Raw genomic sequence first — 20,688 nt, forward strand, 5'->3', positions numbered from 1 at the left:
ATATCCTACTGGCACTTGATTCTCCATGAGTCCACACATCCAGTTCTAATTTTAGAAAATACTGACCTTAAAAAACAAGGTTTAGTTTGTGATTACAGAAGATGAGTTATATCCAGAAGCTTTAGGTAGGGTAGATATATTCATCAAATGAGGTTTAAAGATAATAGATGCAAATATCTAAACATGAATGACAGAGACTGCATAACAGTCAGGAAATTAGGGTGAAGGGAATCAAGGGAATGATAAATCCTTGAATAAGTATCTTCAACTAAGAGTATGAAATCTTATGGAATATGGGGACTTGTGCCATCATTTTTAAAATTAATGTGACAGAAGTTAAGTGGTTCCATTAATACTATTCAGTGATAATTTGCTGGCTTTTTCTGTATTAGCATATATTTGGAATGAGTTTTTTTAACGAAAAAATTTAAATTCCCTCCCTGTGAAGAGACTCTTTAACACTAACAGTGTCCTAGCAGCTTATAAATCCAGGCACTGGGCCACTCATAACATTACAAAGGTAACACTGCTGAAAACACCAACATAGGTCTATGGTATGCTACAGAACTTGGTTCCAAAGATCCTTCAGACTTTCATCTATGTGACTAATTAAATAATATTACTGATTAAAGTAATAAAGTCATGTGACACAGTGTGGCACCCTGTAGGCCATGTTGAAAATCAGAAACCACTCCTCAGACTCCTGATGACCAGTGCTGCAGCTTCTCTTTCTGTACCTAAGGGAGCACGAGTCAACTCAAAGTAACTTCTCTCAGCATCTAACTCTACAGAGTCTGAACAAAAAAAATTAATCAAAACTCATAGATTAGGAGTATTTTGAGCATGAACTGTCACTAAAATATTTACTACGAAACACTGACAATGCTTTCAAAGAGGAAATTAAATTCCATTTAAAATCTGTAGAGCTTTATGCAGGTTATATTAAGTTAAACATCTATTTTCAAGGTGTTCTCCCAAATTTTCCTTTTGTAATAAAAGTGTAATTTTTATTTATATTCCCTACCTCAGAGTGGATTCAAAGTGGCTTTTAAAAATTAACTCACCTTTCCTAACATGCATCTAGGACAGCTGTGAAAAATGGGACACAACAAAATAATACAGTAGTCCCAAGCACAATCAAGTCAAAACATGCAGCACTTACCACGTTATACAGACCGATGCACCATCGCTCAAATAAGATCTGCCCAGAAAATCCATTAACAAAAGCAAACCAAAGCTGAAAAAGAGACAAGTTACAAAAAGTTTTAGATTACTCCTGCATCCATGCTTCCATTTACAGTAGAGGAGAAAGATGTGGAATACAGACCACCATCTGGAGACAGATGCTTGTCATGCTCCAAGAATAATTATCAGCAGTGCCAGGCAGTTATTTTCAAGTCCTACATTTTAAATACTGGCAGAGTACTCCTCGCTTAAAATAAAATACTCAGGCTATGGAGCATTAGCTGTATTTACATCATTGCTCTAAAAAAATAGATCATCAAACTATTACAAAATCCTTATTGCTGGCAAATTAACATGCTTGCAGCCAGAAGCCAACCTCATTTCCATCATGTTTGGAAAAGACCAGAATTTTCAAGGTAACTGTTTTGATGGATGTTCTGCTTAACTTGTGTTGCATTTTTACAGTCCCAGAATTACAATTATATCTACTTGTCAGTTACGTGATCATGATTATATTGTGATTTTATTGTTTAAATGATGCAAACATTATTATTTACTAAACGACCTATTTAATAATCAAAATTGGAAGAGGCTGCAAAACAGGCTGCAGAGTCTTCATCCTTTAACAAGTTTACAAATGCAACTGGGCAAGCCCTGAGCAACCTAGTTTGCATTTAATGTTCATCTTGCTTTAAACAGAAGATTGGACTAGATGGACTTCAGGTTGCTTTCCAACTGAGGGGATTCTGTAATGACACAATCCCAGGAAACAGCTTTAAGCTTCAGTGCAAAGGTAAACTCTTTTCAGCATTTCCATGGATGCAGCTTCTTTGAGCCTATTAATCTTGCTTAAGCACCTTTTTGAAGCACAAACTGCTGTACTCAGTTGGAACAAAGTTTCTTAGTGGACATTGAAAGAAGCTTAGGGAAACAACATAACAAAGAAGGGAAATAATTATCATTTTCCAAGTAAATTGGAAACTGGAAGAACAATAGCAGTTTAAGGGCATCCTGAAACAGTTTGCATGCAAAATCATTACTCTTATTAGATAACAAAAGATTTCTGAGAATTTCTGGCAACAGTCCCTTTCAAAATCCACAGTACACCACATTACTTTGTTCAAAATTAATTCAGTATTGCGTGTAAGAACACTCCCTTTAACCACCCTGTTTCAACATATTTTGTTTTGCATTTGCTTTACAAGTCCACGTTGCACTGGATGCACTATGTATTGCAGATCAGTTAAGTGCTAGCCATGCCCATTGCCTTCCTGCTCCCTGAGAGCCCGTGGCACTTAGTGCCAGGTATCTTTTCTGATGTTCTGTCACTCACTGGGCAGCACTCTCCTACCAGCATCATTTATTCTCTGGCTCACTTGTGCAGTATTAGTGGCCTAGGAGAACATCTCAAATAACAGTTAGCTGTACATCATCTGATCCCTCCCTGCTCCCACCCAAAATGAATACAGAATGATCAGGAAAGAAAGAAAAAAACCCAAAAAAGACCCAAAAAAAACCCCAAAAAAAACCCAACAAAAAACCCAACAAAAAACCCAAAAAACCAAGTAGAAAATGAGACTGTATCAAGACCTATCACTGTTTTCATAGATGCAATATCTAAACAGGCCAGAACTCTAACATGGGACAGAGGCAACTTCATGCAATATTAAAGTATTTACAAGGTTGGAATATAACAAATAGCTGTTCAAATAGACACTGCTGCAAGACACGAAATTCACATGCTACACAAAAGGAGAAAGTGAAACCTTTTCACACAATACACGGCTGGCCTATGGAAATGTCTCCCAGATGATGCTGTAGATTTCAAAAGGCAATTTGAAAAGAAATCACAGAAGGAAAGCTGGAGACCAGATGAGCCTGCCAGAGGACTACCACTGTTCACAACCAGAGACCAGGTTAGTTGAGCTCTTATATCTCTACTTCTTACAGCTATTAAATCACTATTCTTGTTTAAAATTAATCATCTGTTCTAATGAACTCTCATTGTTCCAATAAGAAACAATGACACTGATTCCAACTCATCTGTTTATAGCTATGCTTTGCACAGTTGGTCATCTGTTTAAAATTACTTCCTGTAATTTTTAAAACTATCAGCTGCTCTTTCGAGTAGTGAGTTTCTATTTATTTCTCACTATATCACTCTGAAGTTTGCACTTTTCAATACCTGCTGCCCCTCTTGCAGCTTGTAGTTTACAAGTGCCCTTGCAAGTTTTCTTAAGGACCAACAGCTTCATTCCTCTACCACTGAGCTGAAATGCACCAGCCTAGTATAAACTGCAAAATATTTCTTATGTTTCCTAAAAAAAGTGACTTTTTCTTTCCCATTGCCCAACATGCATCAATTAAAAGAGCCGTTAAGGATTCACCTCACCAGCTCTGTCCAGAAAAAGGATAGAAGACACACTCTAGATCCCAACTTTTTATCATCAGCTCTATTGCATCGATACCTTGAAGGAATACTCTCTAAATCTCACTCTAAGGACACAGTTAATGGCTCAAAGCAGCACACTGGCCAGTCACACTCTCACCCTTCCAGTGTTCCAGCCACTTCTACATATCAGCTCTTCAAAAGAAACATATGAAACCTCTTTGGTACAAAGCCTGAGGTCCCAAAAAGAAACCACATTTATCGGGGTTGTTCAAGTTAGAAACTCGAGGGTTTATTCTAGGAAGAATCTGAGCTCTAAAATAGCATGCTTCCAGATATTTAGCAATAATGATCTAGGCATTTATCATCTCCAGGCTTGTTGCAATTAATTGCAACGATGAATGAGGGCAGCAATTCTAGAAACAATAAATAGCTCACAAATCAGAAGCCTGTCTGGCTTAGTTGGCAATGAGACTGTGCTCTGCTCAGTTTTCTAGATCCCACTGGGCAAAGCAAACTTCAAAGGCTTGGTAGCAAATGATGAGGCCTTTTATAACATTGGCTCGTGCTGCTTAGGAAACGACTGCTTTCTGAAACCATAGCTTCCCACCACCAGTCCTCCAGCAACAGACATAGCTGATTATCCATCAAGAGGCTAAAACAAAGCAGCCAGAGTTTCTGTAGCTAGCCCATGGCTAGAAGAAAAGCCCTAAACCAGGCAAATCTAATATCTTGGATTCTTAGATTAACATTTCCCAATAAAAATATTAGCAATAATGGTAACAGAATCACATAAAACTTAGGAAGAGCAGAGCTGGTAGGATGTCTTACAAAGTAGCAGACAGTCAAAGCACAAGTGAGAAACACCCACTCAACAGAGCAATTCCTTCTACTCAAGATGTACGGCCCTGCCACAACTGCCTGGTGCAGAATCCACTAAAGACCCTGCTAACACCACATTGAGATGAATGAATAGGAGAATAGTGAGATGTCTGACTGCAGTAAATAGGTATTTAGCTGTTACTGTCTTGAGTCCTCTGCAGCATCTTTCAACATTGAAAGAGTTTTTTTCTACAGAAAATTTTTCCCCCTATTTCAAAGGCTGATATAATTTGGATAGGCAAGAACTAACATTTAGAAAGTTCAGTGTCAGGCCAGTCCAAAAGTCCAGTTTGAACTCTTTTTATTTCAGCAGTATCCACACAGGTAAAAATTAGAAGTGAGAGCATTTCCAACACTTACAAGTCTTCATGCACCACAGGCTCCAAACAGAGGGGAAAAGTTATCGCTGTCACAATGCACTGGAAAGTAACAGCTCTGTTTGTTTTTTCCACAGATTCACACTACCAAAGGCCGACTGACAGAGACACTATGGGATACTGTCTCATACTTCCTCAATATCTTCATGTCAAGAGTAAATCAGATACTCTGCATAAAATACACATTTATTTTGAATTTAACACAAGCTATAAACTGCTACTCATGGTTTAAGGACCAGCTGTTTGTAGAGAGAGCACAGTATACCTTAAGGTAAGCAAAGGAAAAAAAACCCAAACCCTCCACCTTAATGTTCATGTTAACAAAATGTACTAAATATATTTGAAGTTGCAACAAGCCACGCTTGACTCAGACTCAGTAAGCTGGTAGGAAAACTTGCCAAGTCTGCCTGGCTTGCCAAGCTCCAGGGGTTTGTAGGGCTCAGCTCCAGTTTTGCTATGAACAAATGGACCCACAGTTATTAAACCTCTTTTCTGGCTGGAAAAAAGAAATCTTTTCACTTTAACTATTTCCTAGCTGCCAAAAAGCTGGAAAAGCTTATTTGTAACTCAGCTACAAAATATATACTTTTCTCCCAAGAAACAAGCGGTCCAATTTAAATGTAAAGAGATTCATACCTAAGGCTGAAATCTGGGCTGATACATTGCTGTGCTTTATTATAGCAGATATTGCAAAGATGTGAAACCAGTAGGTACCATGCAAAAAGAAACTGCAACATTGCAAAGTGAAAGCTAGCCCATGTTTCCTGCCTTGAAGTGGGGTTGCATTCTTTAAATAAGAAACCCCACTGCTGAAGCACTCGATGCCAGCTGTGATGTGGGCACTTTGCCACTAGAGAAAGGGGAGAAGGGAATAAACCAGAGGTCAGCAAAAGCCAACAGATGGTAATACTTGGTTAATATTGACTTCAGCTGCAGGCAACTGAGGATCTCAAGGTAGAACAGTCCCGCACTGCTGTTTCGAACTACACAGCACATCCACCTGCTCTAGAGTGTATTTTGAGAAAAGATCAAGTATTATTTTCAAAAAGTATTCCCACTCGAGCAAGTTGGAAGGCAATTTTAATTGCATTATTGCTTCATGCATAATTACTGCAAAATTAATGCCTGAAATAGTAGGAACTAATTTATTTAAGTGCTCTAAGGCACTGGGATAGCAAATCATCTCTATTCTAAATGTGTATATTTATGAAGGCTTGATAATAGACAGCTTAACGAGTACTAGAAATGTTTTTTCCAATTCTGCTAAAGGGCACAGAAAGCTAATGTAGTCAGGGTACCAACAATTGCCACAGGCACCAATTATAGCCAGACTGGATGCCTTTACTATTCAGAAATTAGTTAAATTCTCAAAATACCCTCTCTCAGCACACACACATTTTGCATGTTCTTACCAAGTAGGCTCATTTACAGTTTGCCCAATAAAGCAGGTTTGTGTGTCTCCCATGCAGTTCATTAATAATGTATCCTGATTTAAGATCTCTCATTACAGATGTCTCTCTCAACACCAGCCTCTTATTCCTACTCAAATGCTCACAGCCTTAAAATAATCCCTTCATTAGAGAATGTACAGCACCAATTTTATAATGTAGGCAAAGTGTGTTGGTAATAAGATTTGACAGGGTAGGCATGGCTGTCTGAGACTCACTTCATTTGCTGAGGAATATTTCCCTTGCTCCTTTTATTCCCCCCAGTGTTTAATAATTCTTTGCTGAAAACAGATCGATATTTTACAACCGAAAAGAATTTGCTCTAGGCCTGTGCACTCCAAACAAGTGCCTATTCAAGGTTAAAAATCATCTCCAGTCTTAACAATTATTTCCAAAGTTTCACGCTGCTTTTGTCTCATTAAAAACACCCTATGCATTGACTGCAATGCTTTGTCAGATAGATACTAGAACAACCACTACAATAGAGATTTCCTGGCTTTAAACACTAATTTATTAAATAAGCCTGAACATCTATTATTTCTCCTCTTGTATTTTTCCTATTCCTGACTTCATATAGTTTATATTTCAGCATACTAAAGAGCACAGATTTTATCAGCTTCATTTTTCACTGTTTACAGAGGAGGCATATGAAGAAAATTTTACTCCTTCCTTATAAAAAGAGTTTTTGTGCTCCTCTTCTCTAACTGATCAGCTGCTAACATAGTTCCTGCAAAGCACAGGTAACATTCAACACGAGAGGCAGGCACAGAGCAGAATGGAAGGGGGAGAGGACAAGAGGAGCCTCACCCCACACTTGGACTGATAATTCTTTTCATTTCAGTCCTCAGAATAATTCTGAAGACTTGAAAACAAAGTAAGAATTAGCAAAGATCTGGGTTTTTTCCTCAGTGGTTCCCACTATTGAACAATTATGCTGCTTATCCCAGGAGTTTTGAGCATTGTGATAAGACACCACACCTGCAGATGACAATGCAGCATACATCAAAAGACCTTACCACTAAGGCCTAAAAAGATTGCCTATTCCAGTAACATTTGGCCCCAAATACACTAATGAATGTATTTAAAAACATGACAAAACATAGAAGGCCCTGCCAATGCCTTTTGTTGGGTAGCGGTTTACTTTTTTTTTTTGTTCCTGGAGTTACATGAACATCTGATCAGTGTGCTAAATTATCCTATCCATGTTTACACCACTGGTAAAATGAAGGCACAGCTCATTAGAGCACACTGTTCAGAGCTGTAATACAACTTTGTTTTAAAATCTTATGAAATCACATAGAGAAAAGGCAGGTTATTTCTCCACCTTTCTTGGTGTGAAATATTCCAAGGAGTTAATATTTGTCTAGCACACTAATTGCTGCAGAAGCATGCCTATGATAATGTGATTAGAAATGGCCTGCCCTGCCAAAGGGCAGATGTACTTGTCAAAAGTGTGGTTAAACTTAGCAGTTCTTCAGAACTGCTTTTTCCCTTTTACAAATATAGACAGCTCTATTCCAAGTTTATTCTTCATCCTTCCTTAAGTTTTCTGAAGAAAGCTGACACTGCTACATTAGGATTTTCCTACATATATATGGGACACCCTTGAAGTCACAGGACTCACATAGTGACTTGTCAGAAAACAAATTAATACCCAGCATGGTTCAGTCAAGCCCTACCATGATGCAGAGTTTCAGTCTATCTGCATGGCCAAAGGGGTCTAAACCCACAGCTAGAGCAAAGCTGCCAGGAGTGATGATGCTGGGAATTGCCAGTCATTACCTTACAAAGCAACCAGGGTGTCCTGCTCTGGCTGGGAGTCAGGCTGAGAGGAAACAAGGCAGGAGCTTGTTGTCCACCTCCTCCTCCCATTCCCAGCGTGGGCAGTGAGGAGGGCTCAGCTGCTAGGTTGGCAAGCTGGGAACATCGTGCCAGGCTGCTGCCGAGCAATGGAAACTCGTGCGATGGACGCCCAGTGGCATCAGCCTTCCTTTACAAAGCAAACAACTGTAAAGAAAGGTTTCCACTGACATGGACATCATCCTTATGCACACAGCAGCAGTGACTACAGGGTTGGAGTCAAATCAGGCACATGAACATGTCTTGGAGGGGCTTATTTGGTGGGGTTTTGCCTCTTGTATTTACCTAATCAACTTCTTTAACTGCCCTTGATTACTACCACATCACTGTGGAACTGAGAAGTACAATATGACTATTAATAGCTTATGGTATCTCCTCAGCACTTAATCATGACAGACTAGTCTTGATACAAGTTTCACAACTGTGTAATTGACCCATATCACACACACAAGATAAGGACATGCTACTATATGGTTTTAAATCATCTGCTGGCTTTTCTGAAGCTATGTGGTATCTTCAACCACTGATAACAACAGAAGTGCTTTGGATTTGCTATTCCTAATTTGTTCTCTAGTGCTGAAATAAACAAATGAAAGAAAGAAGTTTAACTATTTGCATTGATAGGTGAGAAAACATCAACAGTTTCAGGTAACTTATCCACCTGAAATTCTGCTAAGCACTTGGAGTCCACTAAGAAAATACATGTCCAATAGCAAGAAAAGCAGTATTGGAAATAGAAGATTAGGGAATTCAGGAAGAAAGGATGCTAAAACTATAACCCAAGTAAGGGCAATAAAAAGAAAGCACAGAAAGAGCTACAAAAACTATCAACCAGTCTGGCACAAGACGTAGAAGCAGAAAGAAAGCCAACAAAACCCACAGCGCTCCGTGAGTGAAGCCTGATAATGCCATGAGTCAAATATGAGGCTAAACACACCAAGGCTCTTCACACCTGGGATGTGCACTAGGGCTCACTGCAACCTGAATAAAACACATCACCACAGAATGTAGCAACAAATATTTCCACACCTCTCATACCAAAGCAAAAAAAGACTGAGGCCAGGACCTATGGCACTGATCTAGCTCTGGAAATAAGCACAGAAAATGCAGCACACACCCCCATCATCAAACATTCTGTGTATTTGGGAAGGGGAGAATGGAAATGTAGTAAAGATTTTTATGAATGTAGAAGCATCAACCCCTTAGGGGTAAAGGGTATCAGGATAGAACAGGATAGGTATTGAATTAGAGAAAGAAATTTATAGAATGGTGTAATTCATTAAGAAAATGGTACTACTTTTGCTCTTAGTTTCTTTCATTTCATAGCATTGTGTAGCTGGCAGTTTCCATTTAACCTATATGTAGCTTAATAGAGTTACCAACCCACACTCAAATGCATTCATTTATACCTCCATATGACACAATTAGCAACAGGATAAAAAGTAATAAGGAAATTAATATTCATTTATTGTAGTTAAAATATAGTTGTGCATTCTTATTTCCTGGATATGAACCTATGCAATCTGTTAGGTAATCAAAATTATTTTAAAATTTCCAAGGAAGAGATGCAATCCTGGTACTGACCAAATAAAACTGAGTGACCAAGACCCTGACTGTTATTATTCAGCTCCTATTTTATAGGATATTTCACTTCAATTCTTTCCCTTCTTACTTTTATTTGCAGTCCCTTATGTTACAGTTATAAATGCAGGTTCACAGACTTTGCTTTTCTTGTCACCACATAAAGGAATCCTTCTGCAGAGCTGCTGAATTAAATGTAATAGGAGCAGTTCTGTAGCAAGGTCATTTTAGGTCTGGAACCGCAGTCCCCCTAGGATTCCCTGTTATGGCTACGTGAAGGGCCAGGTTTCCCTTGCAAGTCTGTTTTTCCCCCCTTCCTCCCTATGAAATAAAATTCAGTCTCTGTAAGACCTTGAATTAAGCTACTTTTATCCAGGAAGTTTATATGAAGTTTCCTGACAGCTTGGAACCCAAGGAAAATAGCAAAATTAGCAACAGAAAAGCCAGACCACTATAGAAACTGCAGCTCATCTTCTGTCATACTGACAAGAGTAAAACCTTTACAGGGGTAATCCCAGGAGCAGCCCATGTTTCTCATTACCCACAACCCTATTAGCATTTCAGCACAGAGACAAGATTCTAACCTAAAACCACCAGGACACACGATGCAATCTGAAAAGCTTCCCAATACTTTCATTGCATTTGTTCCATTTTTATTAATACATCCATTTTCTTGGTCAATGGGACAATCTAATAATAGACAGGACCTAGCATTTTGTTTTGTATACAGCTGCTTTTAAACATGCTACCCCTTCCCTTAAGCTTCAAAACTAATACAACAAAAATCTGTCCCCTTGTCTCCTGCTGTCTCCTCTCATGTAGAAAATACATACAATATTGGTAACTTAAGTCTATATTTATTGCTTTATGTGCTGGCAAAAGCTAAAAGAATTGGGTCCTAAACATCTTTTGCCAAAATATACAGCACATTGTAAACATGTGCAACTACTTCACTAGTAAATTACCTATTGATGTACTTCTCACTATAGAAACCACGTTTGAACTTCTTTAGGAAAGAGACTAGCGTGCTTTCCCTGCACTATGTACAAAGAAATTCTTGGGGTGGCTTTAAAGCATTTGCTGTATCTTCTGATAGAGCTGGTACAAAGAAAACCAAAGTTTGTCTTTGCTGGGAAAAATACTTTAGAGAAGAAAAACTTATAAGCTCAAACACAGGAGCAAAGCATTCACGTGATTCCCAAATTCAGTCTAAGACTTCATTACATGGCTTTAGGAAGGCATTGCACATTCACTCATGACATCAAGCATGAAGAAAAGACTACTTCTTTTTATAAATGTCTCTCCTTCAAAGGCTGGGTAATACAGGAGACTACATATGCCATATGTAATATGGCAGACTGATGATGTTTGCTACAAACCAGTTCTTAGTTTCACAGTATTTTGCAGATTTTTAACCAGAGAAGATGAACTTGCACCATCATCTTCTTGCTGGGTGAACTCTTCAAGACAAATGATCACCAAATTGCCCCCAACCATGGGCCAGGGATATATATCTGCTTTCTCTTTTTAACAAGTTCCTCAAATCCACAGGAAGATTACACACAATGAAAATCTGAGATGACACGCACAGGAATGAACTCTATAAATGAGATTTGAGCTTTGGCAATGCTCTAAGGAGCAACTCTGAGAATGAAGATGCATTTGTCATCTTTTACACAACACAAAAAAGAAATAGGACGAAAGACTAGCTACAAGCTTACTTAAAAATTAGCAAATACATATAAATCATAAAACACTATTTGTACAAGAGCCCAAAGCTATTTTGGACACCAAATGAATTTATAACCCAAGTTGAATTTCCACAAGCTAACAAGCGTAAAGAAAACAAGTGCTGCTAGCTTCTAATACTGCAGAAAATGGGAGGCAGGAACATGTGTACAGAAAGCACCCATACCATGATTCCCATGGTCTAGCTGCAGTACACATCTCTTCTACTGCTCCAACAGCAGCTGTACTTCAGAACTAGAGTCAGGTGCATAAAAGCACCTGAAGAGTAAAAGAAGGAATAAACAGATGTGTTCAATTTCCAAGCCAGATGAATTAAATGCAGAGGAGATGTATACTTACTCCCTCTTAACGAATTCTTGGGACAGTGAACTCTTCAGAACACAGCAGAAACTCCGAAAGACATTCTTCTGTATGGAAACCATTCATTATACAAAAAAACTTATCCAACTAAATCACAGTTATGGTTTCCCCTTTCTTGCCTTCTCCCTTCATTCTAGGTAGGGGTAGAATACTTCTCTAGAAATACATCTCCCCCATGTGTAGAATCTAGCCCTTCAATACCAGAGTGGAGACACAGTAAGACCTTTTAAAAAACTCCAAATGAATCCCAACATCAAAAACACCCTCACAGCACTTAATGTAAACTGAAGGTAACCAGATAATAGGAGTAATCAGCTGTATGGAAAAACTTCTATTGATGTCACATGTAATACAGAATCTTTCCTCCTTGGAAGCACCTATCAGTGTTCCTAAGATCCTGGTGACTGGGGAAAGGGCTCAGCTCCCTGAAGGAGCACCTCAGTTCCACCAAGAACTGCAAATGCTAACTTGGCATAAGAGCATCAAGACAGTCATAGCCATTCAAACAAACAGCCAATCCCAACCCAGGTGCCTATTTTTAAAAGCACATGCATGCACTCAAAGCCCTAGGAAACAGTATGAGCCACACAGTCTCCAGGTACTCACTATCTGCAAATATCCAGCTCTGTGGATTTTCCAAGTCTCCTGTGCCTTACCCTACGCAGTAACCTTCACAGTTCTACTCCTTTGTGACTTTGTCGCTTCCTCTTAGGCTCCCCTTAAATGTCCTGCAACAGTATCTTGTCTTAAACACAAATTAAGCTGCAGGTTTATCCAAGAGAATTAATATGAGTTGATATTACATGTGCCATATCAAATGAATGTTCTTTATTTGCTGAATAGACGCTTTGTTCTTCATTTTTATAATCATGGGATACTCAGAGTTACCAGTACTCAAAAGGAGTCATATTAACTGATTTCTTCAGAGAAGCACTCTGTTCTATGAAAAATTGCCCAAAAGTAGACCTGACAATTCCTCACTTCTGGTTGCATGCTCCCTTACATCTCCGGTTGCACCTCTGACAGTGGACAGAAGAGAAAAGCTTCTATGAGCTTCTATAGAATCTAAGTACGTGTTTTCTTGCCTGTTGTCTGTTTCTTGATATCTGAACTAGAAGTCTGGAAACATGTAAAACAATTGCACCATACTTCTGGGAGCAGGGTGGTGATTTCAGCTGGAAGTTGAAATAACTTTTGCTCTGTTTCAGAAGCATAAAAGATATTTTGACCCCAAAGAGGGCATGTTGATTGTGTGGTAAATTAGTTGATTAAACTCAAGCTGCTGTAGCCTTTACACTAGGAAATATTTCCTAACCTGTCCAATCCCCTTTCCCTCAAGAGGAAAATATTCAGTAGTATTCAATTAGGACAATGTAGTATCTGAACAAAAGGAACATGTGTTCATGCCAGAACCTGATACTGGAAAGACAAACAAGACAGAGGATAACTCCCCAGGAATGATGGAAGGCACCAAGGACCAAACATTTGCATGTCAGCACCCTGCAAATGTCTTCCAGCCTCATGCAGCCCAGGAATTAGCAGAGTCATATACACAGTGCCTCTGATGTTGGGGCTTCTCCTCAGTGAGTTACTTTCAGGGGAATAAAACCTCAGCTTTGAATGGTAACTTCTGAATTACAAGATCACTAATGCAAGTAACCACTTGCCATCTTAAAATGATCTGAAGACCTAACATTACAGCAGTGAAAATGGATTGGTTACTGTTTCTGGGGATTAAGCAAGATGAAAATAAAAGTTTTGGGTTAAAAACATTATTTGTATTTATAATTTACCTGAAAAACACGTAGTTTACTAAGGGAAGAGAGTCTGACACGTAAATTCTGGACGTATTTCTCAACAAGTGGTTGGATGTTGTTGCATGAAGTGGTACATTCTCTATTGTTAAAATTTAGTGACTGAGACAGAACCCAAAGTAAAGCGGTTCAAAGTTACTTCTAATATTTGAGGAAATAAATTAACAAAGTTATTAAATATTGTGCAAAATATAATAACAAAGTGCAAATATAATAACAAGTTTTTTCCCCCATCTTTAAACTTTCAGAGCTAAAATCTCCAAACAGTGAAGTGAAGGCTATTTCTGACATCCTCTTCCCCCTCATATAGTCATCCAAACTATAAACAAATATTCCCTTGCCTGCCATACGGGCTTGTCTACACAAGGAAGTTACAGTGGTTTAACTGCGATGTGATTGTAAATCCACTTAAATTGGTTCCAAATGTTCTGTGAATGCTCTAAGCCTGATTTAAACTGAAATGATAGCCCAGATAGTTTGTTCCACAGATTTAAAACCTGCATTTAAAATTGAATTGATTCTTGTGCTGCAGTATGGAAGACAATCTTAAATGAAACATCAAGTCTGTTGTGATACTCTATTTCGAGTTGAAATGACTCTTTCTGAGAAAATGCTCTTGAGAGACTGGAGGCTGAGAGAGCTCTATGCAACAGAAGGCTGGCTTGCTTTCTTCAGTTTTAGGTGGGTCTCTGGTGTCTTTTGAGGAAGCAATAGCTACGCTGTGTTTTTCAGTTCTTCCAGAGAGCTGACTACCAGTTTCATAGACACCAACATTGAGGAAGCAATAGCTATGCTGTGTTTTTCAGTTCTTCCAGAGAGCTGACTACCAGTTTCATAGACACCAACATTGAGGAAGCAATAGCTATGCTGTGTTTTTCAGTTCTTCCAGAGAGCTGACTACCAGTTTCATAGACACCAACATGCTTGTGTCCACACTGCCCAGCATCAGCACCAGGAGGAAGAGTAGGCTGACTGTCTTGTGGCCCTTTGTGCTTGTTCTGTGTGGAGTGTGCCAACCGTGTGGAGTTTTTTTACAAAACTTAAAAGGGCTGGAAAGAATGAGGTTTGCGTTTATAGCATTAGTGAGGTCTCGTGTTGTGGATATAGTGCAAGATAAGAGGATATTTGAGGGTACTAAGCCTACCAACATGATTTAAAGGCCTACACATGTTGAGGGTGCCAGTTCTCAGACTAGCTGTGGGCCATATGCAGTGAAAAACATTTCATACCTTAAATGATTTTTTTGCCTCTGGATAATCTTTCTTATGTTTAGATTAAAAGACCACTTCTCTTACCTCTTAGCACGATTGTTTAGCAAAAATATTTTTCCTCCATCCTGGTCCCAAAAGATCTGGGATACCACTCTATATTATATATATTGGTTACCAGCCCTATTTTCTAGGTAGAGTTGACAAAAATCTGTTGTTATTACGCCAAAGTGTTTGATATTGCCAAATAATCATCTTTTTGACATGTTGAAATTTGTGGAGAGGCAATCCCTCAACTTTGACTCACTGTTGTCCTGTTTATAACGTTCCTTTCCCTTCCTAGCCAGGTAGTAATAAACCACTGTACTATCAACTGCTGCACTACCTTCTGCTTCACGTAAAGGCTTGCACTTGAGCCCAGTGATTTGAGCCCACCTAAAAAACACAGTCAAAAGTTCTGAGCTGCCTCTAGAAGAACAGTCATTTTACATGTTTCCAGACTTCAAGTTCAGATATCAAGAAACAGGCCACCAGCACGAAAACACGTACTTAAATTCTGCAGAAACTCATAGAAGCTTTTCCCTTCTGTCCACAGTCAGAGATGCAACCGGAGATGTAAGGGAGCATGCAACCAGAAGTGAGGAATTGCCAGGTCTACTTTGGGGCAATTTTTCATAGAACAGGGTGCTTCTCTGAAGAAATCAGTTTATATATCAGTTTATATGACTCCTTTTGAGTACTGGTAACTCTGAGTATCCCATGATTATAAAAATGAAGAACAAAGCACCTGTTCAGCAAATAAAGAACATTCATTTGATATGGCAAGTTGACAGTATGGCACATGTAATATCAACTCACATTCATTCTTTTGGATTAACCTGCAGCTTAAATCATATTTAAAACAAGATACTGTACTCAAAACTGCTGTGTCAGATTTCCCCTAAAGAACAACATAAGAGGAAAGGGAATATTTGTAGTTACAGGTTTTAACTGCACTCAGTGTTAAGGGCTCTCACATAAGATGTAACACCCAAACCTCAGAAAAGTTCTTTTTCATTTGTACGCACATTTAAAAACCTTTCAAGGTTACTTCTAATACAGCACAATTATTCTTCTCAACACAGCACTAGATTTAGAATTATAACCAACATTTTCAGTGTTTTATAAAGCAAAACCATACACTGTGAAGTAAATCCATTGCCGCAAAGCAATTTATACCTTGGCTAATTAAAAAAAAAACAACAACACACACACAAAAGTACATCACAAAAGCATACTGCAAGCTATTTCTCACAACTGAAAGGTCTCCTACTTGCCATAGCCATTACAGACATACTTTCATTAGCCTGCTCTGCATGCTTTACCATCATCATGACCGGTTACAAGCAAATTATAAAGATTCCAGTGTTCCAAAAAGCCACCAAAGACAGTTGTATCACAGCAAAGCAAGTAACTCACCTTTTCACAATTACATTTTTAGCAATTCCTTCCACACCTTATACTAGATTAAGATAAAACAAAACCTTTGATAAACTGATAAGACTTACTATGATAGACTTACCATGGTTGACACTACAGTATAGTAATATGATCAAATTACTTCTATTTATGGAAATCTTAAAGTAACCTCTTAGCTACACACAGCTTAGTTGCTGTCATTTGAAGGCAAAACCAAACCTTGCTCATGAAGACTTTCATCTATGGAAGTAGTTAATCAGATCACCTTCCTCACTATTAAGAATATTTTTTAATATTAAGGTTTGAAAGTTCTACCAAGTGTTACTAAGATCACTACCTTCCTGTCAGCATCAAAATACAAAAGACAGGGAAACAGCAGGGTTTACACCTCTGAAAAGGTGTGGTTTTTTCCAATCCTGGCACCTGGACTGTATAGAAATTCACCTAATAAAAGGAACCAGCAAAGAGAAAGCACTTCCTATATTCTACAAAAATTAGGATTTGAACATTCAGATGGGTACCCTGTGAGAATTTTTGAGAAAAAGTAAAAAAATTGAAAAGTACAAGGGGAAAAAAATGTCAAAATACTTAAAAAGGAAAAGGGCCTTGTGCTTAGCAGTGGTTGCTGCTGAGAGTGAAGTGTGAACAGAAGCTTTTGGCTTTTTTTTTTCTTTGTTTTTTAAGTAAAGCCGACTTATAAGCCTTCTGCAAAGAGTTCTATAGTTGAATAATTTAGCCCATGGATGATGCTTTATTAATGGCATACTTCAGACGTTATCACCGGAAAACTGGATAGAAGCCCAGATGTCTGGTTTAAGACCATTTTTATTTCCTGCATTTTCAAAACATTGCATGGGGTTTAGCTGCACGATTCAGACGAACTTAATGAGAGTCATGCAGCTATGCCTGCATATGTTGCTTTGAAAATAGAGAAGCACTGGTTTGGGTTCTACTTTTCTGAAGCTCTCCCTGGAGTGATTTAAAGGTGTTTTTTCCTCTCAGTCTTTTCTCTAAAGGTCTTCTACACTTTATCTTACCATGTCTGACAGATAAAGAGCTGAAAGTTTGGACACCTCATTTTTTTTTAAGTCTTCAGTGCTCTGGCCTTGTGTGGTACCATGAAACCAAACAGCGAACTGCCAGGCAATTAAATTTAGCCCAGTGTGTCATTGTGCTCAATTTAATGGCAATGGGTTACTTCAAATCAGAACAATGCTGTGGGCACTGAGCAGAGTTACAACTTGGTATCAACACATGTCATTTATTATGATTGATTACTACTTACTGTAAACCATTTTAATACCCACACATGATCAAACTTAATACGGGTTATTCAGGTTCAAATCAAAACTTCAGTATATATATTGTATTACACACATGTCTATTGGAAAGCCATGCCGTAAATCATACATGAAGGGGAAAGAGAACCATACATATGTATAATTCACAAGGTATTTAATAAAATAATTTTGCTATATTGCTGTTGATAAGCTATAAGAATAATGTTACTGCAATCTCATATTTTCAAATAGCTGAAAATACAGGTTTTCTGATTTTCTTTTGTTTTCTTTAAGCATGAGTGTTAATCTCCCCCTTTCTGAGTTTATGAATTGGCTGCTAAAGCAAGGGTTAGCCCCAGTCAGCTGGCAGTTGGAAATCTGCCTTCAGGTCCAAAAACATTAAATCTGATAAAGAATCAGGACTTCACTCTAACCTCTCAGCTCTGCAGTGACATTGCAACAGAAAAGCAAAGCAGAATATGAAGACTCACTTAGACATTTTCAATGGTCATATTTTATAGAAATAAATGATACAAGACACCATGTAAATACTTAACTTTGTAACAAGTTCTGAGATAAAGAGCAAGCAACACACGTGGAATCACTTCAGAGAAGCCTAAATGAGAAAACACATAAATATTGTGAAGAAATAAGATCACCTGTGGTAGGCCAGCAGGAATTACCTCAGAGAACAAACAACTGCAGCAAAAGGCTCCCTTTCCTTCATATAGGAAAGACTGACATGTACACCAACACTAATGATGCATAAGCTACACTTCTGAGTTGTATTCATAACCTATGTGGTAATTACAAAAGCCATGACCCCCTGGAAAACATCCTCCTGATCCTGACGAGTGGTAGCATGATTGAGACTATCACAGGGATGACAATGAGCCTGTAAGGCTCACTACCTTCTTGTAGGCTTTAGCTGGAATGGTATCTTCAAGTTTCCTGCATTTCCTAAGACCTCCTGCTCTGGGCTCTAAAGAGACTAATTCTTACTAAAAATGCACACACAGTACATCTTGTGTCACCCTAATGACAACCTGTCATCCTTCAGAAATTCCCTAGTTGCCAGTTTTGGATATTACTGATTAAATTCTTTAGTGCACTGAAACACTATGGAATAAGATCTTTCTATATTCAGGTGTGTTAGGCTTACAGTACTGAAGGTCAGTTTTCTGGTGTCTACCAACAAGATGACCTTTCAACAAAACTGTCTTCCAACATTAAATCAGTATCATCTCAAAAACATGCATATTTCCTAGAAAAAAAAACAAAATGCAGTATCTTCAAGCTCTTCTTCACCTTTACGTCAGTAATGAATCTTAAATTTTATATTACTATGTAAAGCAGGTGTCAGTACAACAGGGAAGTGGCCATAAATGACTTGTTTCTCCAAAAAGTTGTCATTCTAGGAAAAAATGAAAGAGCGATATGGTTGAATTTTTTAACTTTCTCTTCGGCAACACCAAGTTGGAACATTTTATACTCATACCACAGAGGCAATTTATTTGGCTGCATCAGATTAATTTTTCTAAGTCTACAGATATAATTTAACAGATTTTATTCATATAATAAAATTCAGTAAATAATTCTTGTTTCAGATTTTGGGACACAACCACCACAAATTGAAATACTGAAAATATTAATAGCAATATGCTTGTTCCATTCTGTTCTTTTTAAATTTTCATTAGCAACTAATTTCTTTTAAAGATGAGGAATACTGGGAATTACCAAGTCTGACACACTGCAACTATAGTCTCCTGTTGAACATACAATGGGGATTTCAAAATAGTTTGGGAGCAGGTTTAAGCAAGAGTAACGCAAACATAGAAATAGCTCCTCTTTGAGAAATACATCAAGGATACAAAGAGACATGCATCCAAGGGATTCAGTTCAAAACGCTTTTCAGGAAATAGATGAAATTCACTAATCATTGATAGAATATGCTAAGCTATTAATTCTCAGATGGAACTCTGCTGGACTTCCAGCTGTTTGAAGCACCAAACAGAGACCTGTAAGTCTGTTTAAATTTTGGTACTACTACTATGACTACAACTCGCGTGATTTTTTTTCCCGCTCCTCTTCCCCAGCATAGTGAAACAGCTGCGACTGACAACTTTTATAAAGGCACCTTTCTGCTTTACAGCAGACATTAAACATTTGTATGGCTGGTAAAGCAAGACACCTTCAGGTGGTGCAGACACAAACATGCATATTCAATTCAGAAGGAAGCCTTTTATGGTTTGGAAGGAAAAAACCTACAACTGCGACAGAACAACACGTATATTTCTATGTCAATGCTTTAAACCTCTAACTCTCAGATGTAGCTGCTATCAGTCTCAGAGGATATAGCAGTGAGCACCTGAACAGTGCTGTTATTACCCCAAATTATTTTTCAGGACTTCCTAGAACTTCCTGGCAAAAAACTTCAGGTACTTCATGATTTTGATGACACTGCTGCACGAGTCAGGCACTCAGTGGGGAAAGTGTACAACCCTCAAAATTTACACCAGCTCTGCAAGTGTTGACAAGAGACAGCAAGACTTTTTAAATTTTATTTTTGCAGCGTTTGTCTCACAAGATTGCTCTCAGTACCAAACTCCAAAAGACAAGTTAACAATTTAATATTTGTAATATTTGCAATGGAAGCAGGAACTATTTAAATGAAATACAACGGCCACTTTTTAGGATATCATTCTTCATATACTGTTAAGCAGGCAGCCATCTGCCAAAGCTGCTTTTTGAAATGAGATACATTCTCTCTACAGGGGTATGTGACTGATGCTAGTGGAGGAGGGGGAAATAAATGAAGCCTGGCAGGTGAAGTTCTGTTTGTCTCCATTTATTAGAATTAAATAGTAATTGCCACTGTTCAAACAGAAGAGAGCAGACATTTGCTGCCCACCAGAGTGGCTTCCAGCTATATCTCCAAATGGAGAAATATGATAAATAAAGTTTTATCTATCTTCATTATTTTTTAACGTGACAGCAGATGTAGAAGTACTGCTAGACTTGGTATTATAGAAATATATGCAGCAGCAACTTTCCTTACAAATGAGAAACTTAACCATAGGCTCACAACCCCAAGTGG

The 20,688-nt window shown here is 38.2% G+C and overlaps 1 protein-coding gene across 6 annotated transcripts in view; it reads right to left on the minus strand.

Moving 5' to 3' along the window:
• Window positions 1–20,688, minus strand: part of ATP8A2 (ATPase phospholipid transporting 8A2) — a 313,238-nt gene that overhangs the window by 109,364 nt on the left and 183,186 nt on the right. For 5 of the 6 annotated variants that reach the window (XR_005258169.1, XM_038147367.1, XM_038147375.1 and 2 more), the window contains one exon: window positions 1,163–1,237. Coding sequence is in view for 5 of the 6 variants with exons in the window: in XM_038147367.1 (XP_038003295.1) it covers window positions 1,163–1,237 (75 nt within the window). In the remaining variant the exon portion in view is untranslated. Of the gene's footprint in view, window positions 1–1,162; window positions 1,238–18,177; window positions 18,208–20,688 lie in introns of those variants that run through there. The other variant, XM_038147393.1, reaches the window with a different exon arrangement.

Source organism: Motacilla alba, chromosome 1 (genome assembly GCF_015832195.1).
Source record: "Motacilla alba alba isolate MOTALB_02 chromosome 1, Motacilla_alba_V1.0_pri, whole genome shotgun sequence".
Classification (NCBI taxonomy): Eukaryota; Metazoa; Chordata; class Aves; order Passeriformes; family Motacillidae; genus Motacilla; species Motacilla alba.